This window comes from Phaethon lepturus, unplaced genomic scaffold (assembly GCF_000687285.1).
Source record: "Phaethon lepturus isolate BGI_N335 unplaced genomic scaffold, ASM68728v1 scaffold14988, whole genome shotgun sequence".
In the NCBI taxonomy this organism is placed as follows: domain Eukaryota; kingdom Metazoa; phylum Chordata; class Aves; order Phaethontiformes; family Phaethontidae; genus Phaethon; species Phaethon lepturus.
In genome coordinates, this window is record NW_010557011.1 from 1,136 (window position 1) to 21,634 (window position 20,499).

General features: G+C 41.7%; 1 protein-coding gene across 1 annotated transcript; it reads left to right on the forward strand.

Annotated features, from left to right (window-relative positions):
• Positions 1 to 342: 342 nt before the first annotated feature.
• LOC104625099 (cytosolic phospholipase A2 epsilon-like) lies at positions 343 to 16,110 on the forward strand (the record flags this gene model as incomplete). The annotated part of the gene is made up of 17 exons (XM_010292639.1): positions 343 to 474; positions 1,584 to 1,624; positions 2,086 to 2,128; positions 2,878 to 2,941; positions 3,515 to 3,685; positions 3,955 to 4,037; positions 4,542 to 4,579; positions 5,241 to 5,376; positions 6,868 to 7,004; positions 7,471 to 7,693; positions 8,080 to 8,194; positions 8,737 to 8,874; positions 12,405 to 12,512; positions 13,567 to 13,761; positions 14,175 to 14,341; positions 15,499 to 15,685; positions 15,902 to 16,110. Coding segments are annotated over 17 exons (2,187 nt in total), but the record flags the coding sequence as incomplete, so codon positions are not given.
• Between the last annotated feature and the right edge of the window lie 4,389 nt (positions 16,111 to 20,499).

The window sequence follows — 20,499 nt, forward strand, 5'->3', positions numbered from 1 at the left end:
GAAGTCCTGACCACTAGGTGGTTTCCTACAATTCAGGGAAAAGTGGTGACCTCAAACCAAATTAGAGGTCAAACTTGTTTTTCAATATGGGAGCCCCCAATATTCAATGATTCTATGAGCCTTTGTCATTTAAATTACTCTGCAGGGGAAAATCAGCAACAAACTGAACTACTTTAGGCTCAGAATACATTTCTTCAGCTCTGTGTGGATGAAAAGGTTGTACATGCTCCCTCACTTCTCCCCATCCTTTCTCTGTTTTCCTTAACACGCTATGCACATGATCCTGTGCCTCCGTAAGGTCTCAAAATAGAGATGTTCCTAATCCTGTACCTCTGTTCACAGAACATTCTTGAGCTGAAAGTCTATGATGAAAATGCAGTCACTAAAGATGACCTCCTCTTCACTGTCCTCTTTGATGTTGCCAAAATCCAGCTTGGAGAAACTGTTTGCTTGACTTTTCAGCTAAATCCAGAGGTGAGGAGTAAAATTGCCTTGGCCACAGGAAGGAAATACATTTTTGGTATTACCTCCTAAAAAAGATCTTGTAAAGCAATTGTAAGTGGGAGGGTTTATTTCCTATTGATTTGCACCTCATGTATCCTGTAAAATACCTTCAAAACATTGTTCAGCGAAGTGGACAAAGTTTACCTCCCTACCTTAGACATAATCATGAAGATTTTTACTAGCTCCTCAAACCTCTTAGCAGGGTTTTCTGACACCAGAGTTCCCTTTTTTTTGTCTTTCTCTTTCTCAAATAGGTTTTGCTGGAGATAAAAGACTTAATCACCGTTGCATAAAGTTTCTCTTTGTTCTCTTAGAACTTCTTTTCCTGGGACCGGCACTTGTGAGTTTGGGCATATTCTGGCACAGATGTTGGAGTATTCACTTAAAAACTAATACCCTGCCCTGTAATTATTTTGTGTATACCTGGATATAACACAAAGATCCATGCTCAGGTGCTAAAACCCATTGATGGCCAATTACTGTAACTATCTTGTTATTTCAGTGTGCCTGTATGCGTACATAATGACTTCAACATGGGATGTGGCTGTCCTATTTAGATACTTTTATAGATACGCGGTTTCATTGACTTTTCTTGTATGTATTGATATTCAGCTCTACAGAAATATCAGCAGGCAGTCTATATTAACTTGTCTGGTGACTGGCCAATGTATTGTCCATGTTATACGAGTCCTTTCAATCAGAAGAATTGAGAATCCCCTCTGTTATCCAACAGTATCAGTCTTGCGATAATGTTACACAGAAAAAACAAGTATTTAGACAGTTTTAAGCCAAGAGGTGTTGCAGTCTTAGCACTGGGGATTGCTTATGTGACTATTTTACTCTGCCTCACTACCAAATGGACAAGTGCAGTCAGCCGGAGGACTGATAATTAACAAAGGAGTGAGAATACTTTCCAAAATGACTCTAACTCCATTGCTTTCACTCATCTGAGCATACCCTCGAGCAGGAGGGAAATTTGATTTTAAGAGCTGTTTCAGGAGCCAGAATAATCATTGACAACCATAGCTAGTGAGAAAGAAAATGAATTCAAATGATTATGATTAATTAATGTTTTACAGACACAAGAGATGCTGGAGGTTGAGTTTGCATCAGAGAGCATGTGAGTAAAACCCACACGGGACTGAAGAACTGTATTTTGCAAAAGCAAACAGTCAAACACACGCTAGGATTTAGTATAATATAGTTTAAAATGCTCAGCATCATAGCAATGGTTGGTGTTTATCGTGTTAGTTGCATATTGGCTCAAACACTGTGTTCCTTGTCTACCAAGAATCATCTTGGATACTAATTTATCCCATAGTTTACTGGAAGAGGGAGAAGGATAATAAGAACCCCAGCCACTGTGCTTTATTGTTTACCAATTACTACTATTGTTTACCAATATCATTAAAAAAATAAGGAAGTCACATTTCAGATGTCTCCCAAAATTAAAAATCAGTGACATATTTCAGACTGTGCTGGACAAGGCAACCTTGAAGGAAAGCATTATTCCTTGGTGTTCATTTAAGGGTGCAATTAGGGCATATTAGTTCTGATTGCATTTTTTTCCCTCTCTTTCAGTCCAGTCCTTCCGGAAAGGCTTGTCACTAATGGTGTATTAGTGGTAATCTTCAACTATTTCTCTTCTATGTTCGTTTTCGTGCTTGTGATGGGAATGGTGAATCTGGCAGGTGCCCCAACACCTCTCTGCAGGCAGGGCTGAAGGGGAAGGAGATGGGTAGTCGGACACTGGCAGCCATCCTGTTGTACTGCTCCCTGTGGGAGGATGTGTTAGGAAAGAGGGAACACAGCCTTTGGGGATAGCCAGAGACGTGTCCAACACCACCAGCGCATAGCAAGATTCTTGACAAAGCCTGCAGTGCTCTTTCATTGACCTACTGCCTCTGTGTCATTCCCTCTGGGGACTTCTCTTGGGACCCCCTCATGGCCATCCTGTTTTCCCCACCTCTATGGGATGATATGGAAGTTGCTTGCTCAACTGCCCCTAACGTTATTTAGAGGAGGTAGCACTTGGTTGTCCAGCTTCACCAAAGCAGGCCAGTGAGGGCAGCCCTGTGATTTGGCCGACCCTCAGGAGGCCTCAGCACACGCCCATTCTCTCCCCTATTATTTCCCCTCCCTTCCCAGCCCCATCCATGTGGATGGACCACAGCACCACAGTCATTTTTCTTTCACTCTAAACCTGTCACATCTTCAGAGCGACAACATCTTTCTCTTATCAGCCTAATAAACACAGGGTGGACAGTCTTCCAGACCCTAGGGACCCAGGTGATCAGAGATGGGTAGCAGTGAGGTGACTCAGATATGGCATGTTTGTATACTTAATTCCCTCATTGTTCATCCCTGCTACAGTCTCGTGAGATTTCCTGCTTGGAAGTCCTGGTGGACAATAGACAGATGAAGAAAGAACCTTCAGGTTAGACTTTAAATGAGAAACAAAAAATCTTATTTTACAGTAAACTGTAAATTTCTCTCTTTTTTTGTCATTTTCTTATCCGGTAATTTCCCTACTTTGTTCTTACAATTAGAGCACAGGAATTGGATGGTTAGATGTATATACAGGATCATAGATCCAGCAATTATAGTATGTCTACACTAATTAACTATAAAATCTGGACTTTCAAATGAAAGTCAATGATTAGAGTAATAATGAATTTTATTAGTGCGGTAAAATAAAGTAAATATGTACTTCTGTCTCAATAATTTACATTTTGCCCAACTTGCCTGTATATCTGAGTTTTTAAAACAGCTACTGCTGTTTTATAAGCTCTTTGTTTTCATTTTTTTTCCCTTTCTTTCTTTTTTTTTTTTTTTTTTTTTCTTCCTGTAATGTTTCCTGTTTGGATAAACAGAGTCTGGGAGCTTTTAAGCATTGTTGAATGTTTTGTATATTAAAACTACAACTTCTGAATAATGATTTAATCTCCTATTTCTGAGATCATAGTCATTAACTTCTCTGTATGCTTTTCATCTTTTGGTTTTTTTTCAGAAGAAGACTTCTTGTTTTCAGTGAAGGGATCCTATGAAGAGAGCCAGACCCTGTCGCTGGGCTCTCCCCGGCAACCTGTGAAGCCCCTGGACTTCCATTACATCAAGTATAGCCTGTCAGAGCTGCATGTGGCTCTAGCAGAGAAGCCTCATATCTGCTCGGTGTGTGATTGTTAGCTTGAGTAAGCACAGTAAAGTCATGGTTTTCCATAATTGACTGAGGCAAATGGAAAGAATTTGTATTTTGAATTAAAAAACATCTTTTGTGATCTTCTAGTCTGGAAGAGCACTGTGCCCCTTATGACACCTAAACACTAGGTGCCAACTTGGAAACTGCTGGACGATGACCCCATTTGAAAAAATAAGTTGGTGGCAGTGCTTTTTGTGGTGTATACATTAAATATTTTTCTACATTATAACTTATTTTTCAGTGTACTTCAGGTGAAGAGAAAAAAGACTGCCATGCATCCCTCACTATTCCTCTGGATTCACTTCCCTTCAAGGAGAAAGTAGCAGTAGCAAAGGTGATTTATACCAACTTTTTAGAATAAATATGAAGCTATGGACCAAAGATCAATGGGCATGAATGAACTAGATCAGGGATTTAGATATATAACTGCTAGTGCCCTTACGTTCCTACCAGAGAGGGTTATGGACCTGTACATTTTCGTATGAACCAGGAAGAACCAAAAACCACAGCCAAACATTTGAGAGAGGCATTTCTGTGACTAGCTGGGGGTTAATGCGGGTCAGAGCAAATGCAAATGGTGAGGCAAGACGGGGTACACTGGCAGAGCTGGTGCTGGTTTTCACTGCATAACTACTCCTTGTACCTTTAGTATAAAACAATTTAAAGAAAATGAAGTGTATTTGGAGAAGTTTTAAACTTTGAATGGATTTTCAGATTGTTATGGTTTTGTGGCTCCAACATGGCTCTTAGAAAAAAGGAAGGGTTACAAAGATGACTGAAAGGAAAAGAAAGGACATAAAATCATCTCCAGTGCTTATATTGTGTTTTTTTTCCCTAGGATGAAACGATCAATTTACATGTAAAGTCAAATGATTGGTAAGAAATTCTGTCTTCGGGTTTTGTGGTTGTGAAAAAAAAGATGCTGCCCAGCTCTTTTGCCTTCTTACCTTTTTCTGTAACTTGGGGAGAAAGTATTTAGTCAATGATTATATTTACCCCTATTTACCCTATGTTAGTTACCCGTGTCCAGAAGGTAAATGTTGTTAGCTGTGCTGGGTGAAATTTCCTGTTATGCTGCTATGCAGGAGTTCATATTCAGGGGAGAATAATCTTTCCTGGCTGCAAAATCCATGGAGCCATGAGTTTAGAAAAATATGTGTTTATACCTCACTTTCCTTAATTGTAAAGAATCTAAAGTATTTGTATTTATAAAACCTGCAGGTCTTCAGGCAACAAATCCTAAATATTCCACTGTTTATAGTATCTGTAAATGGATTGCAGTATTTATGTTAGACACCCCTTGGAAACCAGTGTAGCAATAAACAACATTTCTGTTTTTTTTCTGTAAGATTTTACAACTTTATAACTTTCTCAGCCTTTTCTCTACGTTGTCTATACTGTCTGTGATGTGCTTTTATGGGGCTGCAGTAGGAGGTTTTCTAAGCCTAACAGTAGAGTTTACGACTTGTAAGCATGGGTCCAGACCTTAATTGTAAATGATCGTGCACATCCTATTTAACCCTGGACTTTATTTGAGGTCAAGAAACTTAGATGTTCGCTTGGAGTTTGATCTGTGTATGGAAGAGAAAAATTTCCTACAGAAACGGAGGAAGTTTGTGGCTTCTGCTCTGAAAAAAGCACTTCACTTAGAGCGAGACCTACAAGACCACGAGGTATGGGGAGCATCATAGGGACTGGACTGTGTTGTGTAACAGGAATGTATTATGCTTGTAACTGTTTGCATATTGTTCCTTAACCAGTCCTGATGTATTCAGTACCCCATGTAAAGCATCAAGAAATGTTTAGATGAAACAATGTGAGAGCATGGGTAGTATCAAACCCACTTGCTACACATGTTTGCTCAGAAAACAGAATGTCATAAATCAGCAATTTTTTCCTGCCTTATTTCTTTTTCATCTGTGAATTATAGACGTGGATAGTCCTACTTTCTTAGTTGAGCATTCAGTCACCAAGGCCCCATAATGATTCTTATATTACCAGATTTTGGAGGGAGAAAACCTAACAATGAAAGTGATGCATAACACTGACTGATGAGGATGTTTCTTATCACAGACTCTCTCCTCCGGTGCTCATCATCTCAGCTGTATTGTCACTCTCACAGCACTAAGACATTCAACATTTTTCTCTCATCTGTCTGAATTAGGGTTTGTATTTGTTCACGTCCATGCTGGTATAGGGATGGTTGGTGCTTTAAGGAGGGAATAAGGTCTGCGATGAGGCACTTCAGAAATGTACAAGTTTTCATTTTGAGAGTTTTTTTTTTTACCTATGCTTTTCTCTTTGTCCAGGACAGCTGGACCAAAAACATATTAAGCATTATATGACAGAATGGCTTTGGATGCTATAAATTATGTCCCTGATCACAAACGGATCATATCAGCATGTTGTTTCTCATTAGCACACTAGTTTCAGTAAAAAAAAGCAGTTTCTTAAGTATAAGAATTTTTTAGGGGAAGTACTTCTAACTACTAATTTCAGATTTTCCAACAAGAGAATGCTTCCTTGTAGTCAAGTGAACCCAAACCAGAATACTTTGCTTTGGCCTGAAATGCGTGATTTGAATCAGGTTGATGCAATTGCCTGGAAATGTGTATGGGAAATGTCATTTGGGTCCTCTTCTCTCAGTGGGCTTCTTGGAGAATTTGTCTTCCTGTAACACAATTTAGATTTCCATGAAATTAGGCTTTGTGGTTCATCACTGCAATAATACACTGTAGGCACTTTATAGGACATGTGATCTAGTCATTATACTTGACTTAGAAGAGAGGATGAGCTCTGCTGGTTCTCAAACCAGAGCTCTTATGAGATGATGTTTCACTAAGGAAAATGCAGTTTATTATTGAAATGATGCCTTGAAACAACAAGTTTTGAGCTGTTTTGGTAAACCAGCATGTAACAATTCAGAATCAAAATTGATTGATTTTGATTAAAAAAGTAAAAATTAGCAAATGGTCAGGCTTTTTTTTTTTTTTTTTTTTTTCTGTGCTAAATACCAGGTTTCCACCTTTTTCTCCCCTGCTTGGGGAAATGGTGAAGTCTTGGAATTTCTTGTGGGATGTAAATGCTGTAATTTTCTCAGCTGTAATCACATGTGCTGGTAGACTAAGTTGTTGCTTACCATTGCTGTATTGCTGTTTAAACAGGTACCAGTTGTAGCAGTCATGACAACAGGAGGTGGCACGCGGGCACTGACATCTCTGTTAGGCAACCTGCTGGGTCTTCAGAAGCTGGATCTCTTAGATGCTATTTCATACATCACTGGGTCATCTGGTTCAACATGGTAAGGAGATCCTGAACAAAGACATCATTCATCACCTCTTCAGTTTGCTGTGTGAGAGATTTATTCTCTTCATTTTGGTAAAGGAAGGTGTACTACTTCAGACTCCGCTTTTTTATTGCTGCACTGGGAACGCGTTGCCTGAGGCAGTGTACGGCCTAGGCACTGCTTACAAAGGAGCATTTTCCTTCACTATTTGTTTCATCTGTAAGATCTTTCCTAGTGAGTGAACCTGGTGCAAATCACAGCCTTGGGCATAAGCCTACATAGCACAGAGGGGCTTTTTGAAAGTCCTCAGGTTTCACTAGTGATTTGGAGGGGGTCCTCTAAATCAAAACGTCTTTTCTCTTCAGTAACAAACTGAGCCCAAATTACGTTTTTAATGAACCTCAGCTAGTTCTTTAAATCCAAGTCTAAAAAGTGAAAGCATCTTGAGCATATGACAACCTCCTTCCTTTCTTTTCCCCAGGACCTTGTCACATTTGTACCAGAGTGCTGACTGGTCACGCAAGGATCTGTCCAGACCGATTGGTGAAGTCCGCAGACATATGACCAAGTGCAAGCTAAGCTGCTTTTCCCTGGAGAGCTTGAAGTACTATGACAAGGAGCTAAAACTGCGGAAGCAAGAGGGATACCAGATCTCTAGCATTGATTTTTGGGGGCTTCTGCTGGAAAAAGCATTAAGTGATGGGGTAGCATGTCTGTTTTCCCTAACAGCTACTGAATACTGTTGTATGGAAAATGAAGCTCCAGGGACAGATGCTAGCCTGAGAGCGTGCCAGCATTCTCCAGTACATGATTTCTGCTGGCTAACAGAGGGGATATATGTCCCACATATCTCGCAACACATAATTAGCAGCCCAAGGGGTATTTTGTAGAGCAGAAAACTTGTGTCTCCTTCTACCAGTATGAGTATCTGGGCACCTAACAGCAGAGTCCTACCTTTGCTTTCTTTTGCTCTATTCCTCCTTTTAAGAACTTAAATAATCCATGTAAAGTGGATGCATTTACTGGGAAGAACAAGAGAACATTGTACCGCAAAGTGTTTGCTCTTTCTCTGTTTCTGGTCAATTCACAGAAAAACAACCACAAACTCTCAGATGAGCGACAGGCATTGAATCAGGGTCAGAATCCCCTACCTATCTACATGATCCTCAACATCAAAGAAGACTACAGCCTTTCAGAGTTCAAAGGTGATGGCAAAACTGGGCTGTATCTGGACTCGGTGCTCAAATGATCTGCATTGTCAGTTACTGCGTGTCCTGCAACCTCTTGCAATGCTGAACCATAGCATTCATAAACAGTTCCTTTTCCTCCTTAACTTCCTCTTCCTCTTCCATTTCTAGACTTTGTGCCTAGGCTCTGGGAAGAACTCATCTTCTATGGGGCAGGAGAAATCTGGGGGAGGTGCTTAAGGACAGCCAAGGTACTCACAAGTCAAAGCCTCAGCTCCACATGTGGGGTAACTTAGGCTGACCCTTTTTGGTATAAACTTCACTTATGTCCTGTCTGGAGAGGCTTGCTGGGAAGTTCTGAATGAACAAGTTTGGGAAACGTTACTGAGTGAGCGGCTGAAACTAGCTGAATGGTAACTCCTTACCCTGAGGAAGGCCAGTCTCTGATCACCCTGCTGATAGGGTTTGTCCTGCAGCTGCTTCCCGGTCGTTTCAGAGCCCTTCCTGCAGGGAGGTAGGGGTAGGACTGAGGTTTAAAAGTTCAGTTTGTGCCTCTGCAGAATGGGTGGAGTTCACGCCGTACGAGGTGGGCTTCCTGAAGTACGGAGCCTTCATTCGTGCAGAGGATTTTGGCAGCGAGTTCTTCATGGGTCGCCTGATGAAGAAGCTCCCTGAGTCCCGCATCTGTTTCATGAAAGGTGATGTGCTCCATTGTGAAAATTTGAACTGCATAAAAATGTACTTTATTTTTAACATAATGCAGACCCCGCATATTGCAACCAGTGCCCTGCAACATGCAGGACTGAGGCAAAGTGTACAACATACTGTTCTCAACTCTGGCTGAATTCCTTAGACACTGGAGATGGGCTAAAAAAATTTAGAGGAAATTTCAAATAACACTATTCACTGTTGCTTTTCTCGAATGGTGACTCTCATGACTGAAGTTTCAGGGCTGCTTAAAAAGTTTAGGTTTGTTTTGAACTGATCAGCAGCAGAGTTCCACATGGAACATATTTGTATTTTGAAACTGGAATCTTAAAACCAAATTTGTCTATGAATGGCACAATTTTATAACAAAAAGCAATGTTGTTACTGAGTTTGTTATAAAACATGGCAATTTTGAGTAGCTTTGTGAACTGTTACTGATATTTTTGCAAGTTTAATAGTATTTTAAATCCCTTGTAATTTTCCTAGCATGATTAAGTCAGTGAGATTTGCCATGCTTATTTCAGGAAAGTGGGTAACTCCCAGTAATGTATGAAAGACAGCTTTGCAGTTTTTATGCAATTATTGTTTTAATTTTTCTTAGTGCTAGAATGTTCTGCCAGACCCCTTTATATACTTGTTCTCTGGGTGAAGTTGTCTCCAGAAGAATTCATCTGCTCTTAAACCCTGAGCAACAGTTGTGTTATATGTAAATAAGCATGACACACAACAGGACAACAAGCATACCAGTAAGAAAGGGTTTACTTATGAACTGAAAAATCCGTAAAAACAGCAACACCATGTGGTATTCCTTATTTGGTGTGCAGAGAAGTTGTGCACCTTGATGTATGATGCAGAAGGAGTCCAGAGTTGTATTGGTACAACCACGAGACAATAGCCGGGCATGAGGAACAGTATATTGTTCTTAACCACACAGACACTACATCTCAGAGCTTTAATGGCTATGCTTAGAATTTTTAGAGATGTCATGAGTTAAGAAAAGAGGTGGCTGAGGGAAAAGACTCAAAAGATAATACGGGATCCAAGAGTATAAACAGGTCTGAAAAGAGGAGGACAAATTCATGGAAGGTAGTCCCAGTGGTGGTTCTGAAACACAATAGTTCAGATGCAGCCACCAGCACTAGAAGTACCAAATCCAGAACCTCGAGATGCTGGTGAGTACACTGGAGAAGAGATCCCTTCATACTTTCCATTTTCTTGTATTCTTCCATTAAGCACCCTGTGCTGACCACCAGAGGTAGGAGGTAGATTACAGAGCTAGGTGGGACTACAGAGCCTTCTTCTGACGATGTTGTACCTCCATTACAATTTTGCAATGACAAAACTGTAGTGTGTCCAAACCCGAGGTGGCCAGGTAGCAAACACACCCAACACATCCAGTCTGGGCTGAGCTCTATGTTCTCACCCTCAGCACCTGAATTAGGCTGCTGACCCCACAGCCATAGGTGTAGGAAGGATATAGTGGAGAGTTAAAGCAATGTTGCCATCTAGTGATACAACATATAATGCCCTCTTGGCTCGCAATTAAAAATGTACTCTTAGTAACAGCATGACGGTTTAAGGATAAAAGCAAGGTGTCATTTGCAGGGAGAGGTAAGGCCTCTTGTAAGAGCAATGGCTAGAGCTTGAAAGATTGGATGAGCTTCTGGGAATATAAGATCCTCAGGTTTCCAGAAGAAAGACTGGGGTGCATGAAAACTTGTCTGTTATTTTCAACGCTGTCAGCCTAGTAAAAGATACCATCTCTCCTCATAGCTCTTACTTCAGCAATTATAGGTACCGTGAAAATTCAGTGCCAGAGGTTAGGGAAACATTAGTATGTAATTACAACCAAGTTCTGGGGGGACAACATTGTTTGGAAGATATTAAAATGCACATGCAGTGTGTAACTCCTGGAGCTTGGTGAGCTGGAAGGTTTATGGAGTGAGAAGGCACCAAGTGAAGACAGGAGAAATGAGAGGCCTTCTGTCACAGCAGGCCTGGACTGAAGATTCTCAAGCAGCAGGGAAATGAGGTTGTGTTGATGGAAACTGGCCAGTAATTATCTGTAAATGAACTCTGGTTGCCAGCTAAGTGTAGAGCCAGAGAGCCCCTATCTGATTTCTTAGTTATGTATTTCTAAGGTTTCTCAGGTGAGTCCCATTCTAATGGGGACTTCCTGGGAAGCAGAAGACCCTGGGCTTCTTGTCCCACTCCACAAACAAGATAGGTTTAAAAGGAAATTTAACAATAGGATGAGAGGAAATGGCCTCAAGTTGCGCCATGGGAGGTTTAGACTGGATATCAGGGAAAATGTCTTTACTGAGAGAGTGGTCAAGCATTGGAACAGGCTGCCCAGGGAGGTGGTGGAGTTACCGTCATGGGAAGTATTCAAAAAACGTGTAGACATGGCACTTCGGGACATGGTTTAGTGGGTATGGTGGTGTTGGGTTGATGGTTGGACTTGATGATCTTAAAAGTCTTCTCCAGCCTTAGTGATTCTGTGATTCAGTGATTCTGTGAAATTGTATTTCTGTTACTAATTTATGGAATGCATAATTATTGTATTGTGCAATGCAAATTATTGCAATACATTGCAAAATATTTGTGATGTATGGCTTTTGCACAACTTTCACTGGTAGAGATTTTCAAGGCAAAACCCAGCACTGCCTTCTCTGGCAGAGTTCCTCTCAGGACCTGCAGCAGAGCTGTGGAGGAAGAAATACTTTTCAAGATCCAAGAGTCTTGGAGATTTCTGCACTGGGGAGACATTTTTAGATGCTCCTTTAAGTGGGAGGGCAAAAGTGGAAGAAGGACTATGGGGATGAGAATAATAAGGAGAGGGAGAGGAGTCTTACTCAAAAGAGCTCGTGGCAAGAGAAATCATAGAATCATAGAATGGTTTGGGTTGGAAGGGACCTTAAATATCATCTAGTTCCAACCCTCATGCCATGGACAGGGACACCTTCCACTAGACTAGGTTGCTCAAAACCCCATCCAATCTGACCTTGAACACTTCAGGGATGTGTTCTTCTATCTCACAAGCAAAAGTAAAGATGTCTTGTTTTAGAGGACTGCTCTGCAGACTATGCCAAATTGTGCTCTAACCACTTGAATCTTGGGTGTTCGGGAGTAGCCTCCAAACTTTTAACAGATTATATGGTTGTAGATAACATACTTTGTAGACCAAAACCTTATTTTAGGGGAAATGGTGTGGTTTTGCTCTCTGATGACAGTTGCTTATAGGACAGAAAACGTTGTTTTGCTGTGTATTAACAGTAGCTGTATGTGACAATGAATCACAGTGGCTGAAGGCCTGGCACAGTGTTTAAAACTATTTAGGTTCTTCTTCGAGGACAGAATGTGAGCTGCCGCAAAAAAACTTTGTACAGTTTTTGGTGAGAGTTTGGAAACCTTGAGGCTTTCTGATACCCCTTGCAAAGCTGAAAGGTTATTTTTTTAAAGCAATACCTTCCGTTAAAATATTTCCAAAGCGGTTTACCTGTTCTCTACCATTGCACAGGCCTGTGGAGCAACGTCTTTTCCTACAACCTCTTGGATGCTTGGCATTCGTCGGATCCTACAGAAAGGTGTTCACTGAGGTGTACCCAACACAGGACTGTTGATGTTGGTTGGTTACATTTCTGTTTGTATTTTACCTGTTGTCTTATGAATCTTTAAATCAATGTTACATTCAGGTGCATATAGTGTGAAAACTTAATGAAGTTCTTTTAAATCTTAAAACTGAGGCCAATGATGCACTGCTTCCCCCTCCCCCCCTGAGGTGTCATGTTTCCAGTAATATCTAATTAGGTTTTCTCTCTGAATTCGTTCATAGCAACATTATTTCCATTAGTCTCCCTTGGACTGAATTTATGCAAGTGATGATTTGCCACCAAATACAAAACTACCAAAGTTTTTTAACAGATCATCTTTGCAAGGGGTCTTTAGTGAACCTACATGTCATAACAAACATCTCAGTGCTGTGTTCTCTGTCTGCTTTGGCAGATGGTGTTTTTCGTATGTTGTTGTTGAAGACTTGGATACATCAATTACTTGGAACTCCATGTCAATTTTCTTTGATCTTCTTGTAAACCTGTGTTCTCCTTAGAGGTGTTGGCTGTCCTTCCTGGGTTCAAATGTGGTTAGCAAGTTTGGTTTATGGGCATTTCATCACTTTCTCCATGGAAGTGTTGCAGAATTGTGAGGTCAATAAAAGCCCGTGGTAGAAAGTTATTGGCCCTCTTTCCCAATCTCATGAGGTGCCATTTAGCACAGTTCTTTTTCTCTGCTCTTTTTTGGGTGTCTAAGCCTCCTGACAGCGGAGTTTGTTTTGGTTTTTTTTTTCAAAGCTGGTTTGGACTAATTTTGAAAGAAAGTGGTTCAGATTCTCAGCCTACCTTGACCTTCACAAAGGGAATCCACCTATAACTTCTATCAAGCAGTAGGTCACTTTTTCCAGTGTTAGGAAGTTTGTTGCCACTCTGACTTTGTTTTTCATGGAATATGTTTTATTGAAGATTGATTTTCTTCTTGTTCCTACTTTGACATTGATTTGATTGTATGTTGCCATGTCTCACTAGGATCTTCTTTCCTTTAGCTAATATTAGGTGCCCTTTTGGTATTTTAAGTATTGCAAAGAACTGTATCAAAACAACAACTTGTTCATCTCCTCAACCCTTCAGAAGGAGAAGAGCCTTCACCACCAGCCAGAAGCCATGAGTTGGAGACTTACTTAGTCACTCCTGAATGTGGCATCATGGGCATCATTCGGCAGGTCCTGACCGAGCGGGTGATGGTTTCAAAGTTCTACAACTTCCTGAAGGGGTTCCAAGTGCACAATGAATACCTTCAGAGCAAAAACTTCTGTATATGGAAAGGTAAAAATCCCTGAATATTAATTTTTATCTGCTTAGATGGTTGGTGTTTCATCAGTGAAGAGAAGGCAGAGGATGAACAGGCTTTATTCTTCACTTTGGAAACAAAAATTTTAAGATAGCTAGTAAAATTTCATGCAGTCAAATTAGCTCCAAGAAGTACCTTGATTCTAGGGAAGCGCAACTACTGCTCATTGGGGACTAAAGAAGAGCAGCATGAGAAGTGAAGGAGCTCTGTCTTCTTGCCTTGGACAAGTCTTTCTTTTCTGTGTCAAGGCTGAGCTTCCATGGTGTGGCAGGGTCTTGGAAAGCAAAAGTAATGGGGAGACGAGGCATTTTTTCCTCCCTTATTAGCCAAACAACAGATATAGTACTTCTTCAGTGAATCACTTACCATAACAAATATTTCCTTTTAGATACTGTACTAGAGAATTTCCCCAACCAGCTGACAGAAACAGCAGAGTTCATGTGCCTGGCAGACACGGCGGGATACATTGATATCAGCTACCCACCGCTCATGAGGCCGGAGAGGAAAGTGGATGTTGTCCTACACTTAAACTATTCTTCTGGATCACAGACATCGGTGCGATGACCACTCTTTTTTCTTCTATAATGACTGCTGTCTTTTAGCCCTTTTAGCCCTTTTTAATGCCTCATAAGTCAGAATAATACATGTAGAAGAAACTGATTCTGGAAGAAAAGGATTCTTGGTGTACAGCTCCCATTTTGTAGATGCCTAGGTCTCTCAGTGATGCTGGTGTACCATGGCAAACCCCCTAAGGAGAAGAGAAGAGTATCAGTTTTCTAAATCTTTTATTTTAATTAACCCTTTGATAGGTAATATTATCTCCTAGACCTGTGTGCTTCTGGGGTCTCTATGTGGCTGTCAAGGCTACGCTCTGTATGCAGTGTTTCTCTGGAACTAGTACCACTGATGATGAACTCGTTTCGTTTGTCTTGTGACATCCACATACAGTTGAATTAGAAGTAATTTGTCCAGTTGTCTTTAGAACAGTAACTGGATTTTTTTTTGTTGTTGTTCTAATTTGTGCAGAAGAATTGTCCTTTTACGCCATATTTGCTGTTTTAAATACCAGCTAACAACCCGGTCTATAATTCCTGTTACTACATATGGATAAGACAGAAGTTCTCGAAGACTAAAATTTTCATACGCACCAAACAGATTAAGCAACAAAAATCTCGTTTTCAAAAATTACTTAGACACCCACAATATTAAATTAACGTTTCAGTTACAACACTTTTCACAACCATCTTAAGGCATCTAAGAAAGTTAGAGGCTTTTAAACATTTCATGCCAAATCAACAAAACGTTCGTACCTTTGTGAATCTGTATTTAAAAATCGTACCATTTAGATTCCTGTCCATTCTGCTAGTTTCAGGATTTTCTCCAGTAAGAGGCATGTTTCTGTGTCCTAAGCGGCTAGGCCACCCTTGCCTACAGCCATGAACATCTTATTTATCTTGCAGATAAAGACTAAGTAGGAGGAGGAAGTAGGACAACAATCAGAGTGCAAGTTGGAGGCTGGGTCTTGAACTGTTGTTCTATTAATAGCTAGCAGTTAATACCTCGTGAAAGAACCAAAGGCCAGAAGAAATACTGACAGCAAACGCTGCTCCTGGATCTCTGTGAAGGGCCTTTGGTGGATGCCTTGTGCATTAGAAAAAGTTGGGTGGGGGCCAGAATTTATGACCTTTTCTTTTTTTTCTGTCTGAATGCAGCCTTTGGAAGAAGCCTCCAAGTACTTCCTAAGGCAGGGAATCCCATTTCCCAAAATCCACCTGAGTGAAGAAGAAAAGAGAAATCTAAAGGAGTGTTACATCTTCGACGACGCAGAGACCCCAGAGGCGCCGACAGTGGTGTTTTTCCCACTGGTGAATGACACCTTCAGAAAATACAAAGAGCCTGGTAAGCCGTGGGACGGAGACGGTCCTCCCACCACCTGGCTGCCCTTTGGCTGTGTCAGGATGGGAGGCATGGTCCAGTGTGGTCCCCTCCCTCCCCTGCTGTGGCTCCCATGGGAGACAGGCGTTTGGGTAGCAAGGAGCGACATCGTGCCCCATCCGGAAAGCGGGACGTGGGACCACATCTATACCCCATCGATGACCTTTCTTTATTTGTCAGGTGTGGAGCGCAGCCCCGTTGAGATGGCGCAGGGCAACGTGGATGTTTCCAGCATTTTTTCCCCGTACTGCTTAAACAGTTTTACCTACACAGAGGAGGAGTTTGACAAGCTGGTAGAACTGACCAGCTACAACATTCAGAACAACAAACATCTGATCCTTCAGGCTTTGAATTCAGCTATAGAGCAGAAACGACAGCACAAAAAATAAATGCTGTCCTGAGTTTCAGAAAGATACCCAAATAATATTTTTCCCTGCAGAAGAACCAATACCTGTGTGTGAATGAACATGGTGGACTTGGTAAAGCACAAAGACTTGTCTCAGCCTGTGGCTCCTCTCCACCACATGGCGATCCTAGATAAACTGATCAAACAAAATAATGATTAGTCTCGTGCTTTATTTTTGTTGGATTTCACTGCTGGCAAACTTTATTTTTCATGTACATACATGTATATGCAGTAAATCAAAGCTTAGGAAGGATGGGCCTTATTGCAGAGTTTTTTAAAAGCATACATGTTGGACAGCAATACCAATTCTTTCAGATTTATTGTACTAGTAGAAGTTATATGTGAAGTGAACACAAATGAGCTACAGCTATTTAATTTATTCCAAATATAGTGCAACAGAAAAATACATAATAAATGTGGACCATTTCAAAGAAAAAGAGAAAACTATTTTCCTGTAGTGTCAGCAAGAAATTTTGTTGGAAATGACATGCGAAACTAAACATAAAAGCCATATAAAATCCGTTATTTCACATGGAAAATACAGATTTTCTATATTTCTGAATTTACAAGCTTTACTACACCAGCAATATTTAGGTTTGGAAAACCCCTTGGAAGTGACTTTTCTAAACCCTGTTGTGAGTCAGGATTGACTCTTCTGGTGCATGTGCAAGCACCTAACCCGGGGTTGTGCTTTTCACTGAACACTCATGGTATTTAGAGGATCCAGCTCTGCATCTGCGTCCCAGGTTTAATAGTATTTCTCATTATTATAGGATGTGATGCTGTGAGAATAAAAACATCAAAAACTGAGAAGCATTCAGACTTTGTGGTAAGAAGGCAAGCTAAGTGCTTTACACTGATACCCATGGGTAATTCATGGGTAATTGTATAACCTAGTCCCTGACTGTATACAATCAACATACAGTCTATGCAACTGATATAAATAGCACAAGGCAATTTGTTGAAACTGCTTATTTTTGAGATGAAGACCAAAATAACTATTTGCTTTATGAAGGATTTTAATAATGCAAATACCCTGTAAACCTGTTTCATTACAACAGAGATGCTAATCTAAAAAAAATATAGTGCTTCAGTCAGTATCAGCTGCCCTTAATTACCTCAAATTTAAATGAAATGCAGTAACTTGTCTGTGCTGAAGTAACATTTATTGGCACACACAGAGCTATGCATAATGCAATCATAGCCAAAATAGAAAATAAATCCTTAATTCAAAATGAAATGTGAACCTCTGAAAGGCTGAAAATTTCTCTTCCCTCTTGCTATCATCATTTGTCTCTCTCTCTTCCTTCAAGTATTCTGTGATGGCTTTAAGCCTTTGTCATCTTTAGTCTCCCACACTCACCTGTGATGACTTCAGCCCCCTTAGGGATGGTGTGTCCTTGCCCCAGCGGATTTTCCAGGCCCTCACACCTCCATCCAATTTGCAGCCCTGGTTCAAACCTCCAGTGTGCTGAAATGGGTGTTTACTTGCCAGTGCTCATCAAGGGCTCCTCTTTGTGATCTCTGCTGCTGAGTCACACAGTCCCTTTCGGCGTTGCCTCTCCTCTGCCCCAGCTGTAACTCCCTCTCAGCCTTCCCTGTTTATCATTATGGCAAACCCATTTGGGGTGACACATGTGTTTGCTACTTCTCCCATCTGCCTGTCTTCCAGCTGGGGTTTTGGGCATCATCAAGAGCTGTCATCCAAGGCTGTCAATGACACCAAGTTTCAAGAACCCTGCCTCTCTCTCTCCCCATCCCTGACCTTAACTATACCCTTTTGCTTCCCTTGCTGTCCTTTTTTGTTGATTTCTTTTTAACAGAGGGAAGCCCCATTTATTCCAGATGCATCGCTAAGGCATTCCTTGCTCTGCTGTACCCTGTAGGGGCTAAGCCCGTCCCACCTGCTGGCAGTCTGGCCAGGCCCACACAATAGCTCCTAGTGGTGCTTTCAGCGTGGGTAAAGCTCTTGGACAAGAACTGGATCTTCTTGCCAGTTCTCCCCTTGCAGTCCTCAGACAACCATGACTTTCTTCTTTCAGATACACCCACAGCCACCCGAGTCCCACAGCAAGGTTATTGCTGTGACCCTGAAAACAGCAATATGTCCTGTGTTACTGTAGACCCTGGAAAAGGTCTGGCTTAATCCAGCTGTCCTTCTCCAAGGGGACTGGCGGGAGGGGCCCTCACCCAGAGATATGTAGCAACGCCATAGATAATGTTCTTGAGTTGAGGGGAAGGACACCAGCCCCATCATGCCATCTGCAGCTGGTTTATTCCTCTCTGAGGTATTGCAGAGGTGTCTCTAGGAGACTGCTCCTCAGCAATGGCCTGTTCTCCTGACTCCCATCTAGTCAGTGCTCCTGGTCTGTGTTTAGTAGAGGTGATTTTTTTGTGACTTAGGGGGTTGGTTAATTTGCTGGGCTCAACTTGCTTTTTGTCGTTAAATTTATTAATTAATTGCACAGAACACTTGCAGAAGATCCTGGTTGTCAGTTCTTGCAAGCCAGTATGGAGGCTTTGTGTGGCTTTGTCTTCTGGTGGTTTTTGTTCTGGTTCAGCTGCTAATGAACGGGGTATGTTGCCCGTGCTCAGCCTCTGGGCTGTACTGAGGCATTGAAAGAATGTAGGTAACAGCTGCAGATGTGGGCATTTAAAAGCACTTTTGGTTTTGCAGGCTGGGAGTGTCCCTTTTTACAGGAAATAGGAGTAATTTAATGGAATTATCCCTTCAAGGGAGGAAACAAACTAGGAGGGGAGAACCACTGCAAGAATCCAGGCCCACACGGTATCACAGTGTTAGCACTGACAGCAGTTAGCATGATTTTTCCTAAATGTCTTAAAAGACAGAAGTGGTGGTAGCTATGGTAATAGAAACTACAAACACTAACATGGTGACCTCCTTAATTGTAATGAATACGTTCTGCATCTTTTCTGTGTCTGGCTTTTCCTTCTTACCTATTCATTATCTGTAGGTAAGTGAAGGGATTAGCATGCAATTGCACCTTTGCCCCAGCCCTTCCGATTATCACAAAGGTGCATCGAGAGCTGGGCAGCTCAGTGAGGTGAGTCAGCCCATAGGAACCCAAGGAAAGCAGCAGTGGGATTTTTAAAACCTTGGCGAGGCATGTGAGTACTCGGACAGCCCTGTCGGGTGAGTGCCGCTGAGGAACCAGAAGCTAATGGGATGCTTGGCAGCACCATTTTACGCTGTTCTGTAGCCCAAAGAGTGATCAAACAAAAGATTATTGCAAGCAGTCTGAGTGAAGTGAGCTATTAATTTGTGAGACTACAGGTTGCATCACGTGAATGACGGGAAATGTGTCTGCCACAGCAGATACAGGAGAACGTGGGTGGTAGAGCAGGACTGCCTTCTGAGAAACCCTGTGCCAAAACCTGCTCACCTGTAAAGGTCTGCTGTATATGTGCAATATCCCACTGTCTTACTAGAGTAATAATGCTGCAGAGGAGGCCAGCGGGGCCTCATTTCCAGCAGGGCTGGTTCCCTCATGCCCTGATCACGGTATGCTTGTCGATAGGTAGCAATGGTTGAGAGCTGTGCGTCTTCCATGCCATTGAACTTTTGTACCTTTGAGCTCCTCCTGAAAGTCTGTCCCTTGCAAGGTTACCACTGAAGCCCAGCACACCTGCAGCGTTCATAAAGCACTTGCCCAGCACTCCTCCCACTTCTCCAGCTCTTCATATCAAAACACTGTGATGTCTTGTCATGTCTCCAGTTTCTTCCTCCTTAGGTGCTGAGGTCCCTTTGCACTCCCTTCAACCCACCACTGCTTTGGTTTGGTATCTACTTTGTAAACACATGATGTAGTTTATTTTTGAGATTTAACAGATTATAAGATATCCTAGAATTTGTTACAGATGAAATGTTTTTGTTCCCGGTGCAGAAAAGTATTCAGAAAATCCTTCACAGATCCTTAACAAATACCTTTTCTGGTCACTCTTAAGCTCTGGTCCATGACTGCTGCTGGTGCAGGAGCTGATGGCCTGTAACCCACAGCTGGTTTGGGGCAGGGGAGGAAGCGCTGTGCTGGTCATATTGCCCTCGTACTGGTTTCCAGCTCGTGAGGCGATGAGAAACTTGCAAGTAGTCTGCCGAAATGTGGAGAGTGAACAGTGATTCAGAAAACTTTGGGAACCACTCTTCTAGTTTACTGTATTCCTGGGAAACCTTCTCCAAGTACAGAAAATGTCCCATGGTGACACAACTCCAGGCACAGAGGACTTTCTCGCTGTACAGGTGAGAACCATAACCATTGAGGACTGTACATTTGCAACATGCATAAAATATGAGAGTTAAAACGAAGCATAAATCTCCACTTTAATTAGGCTGCTCTAAGACTGGTATGGTAAG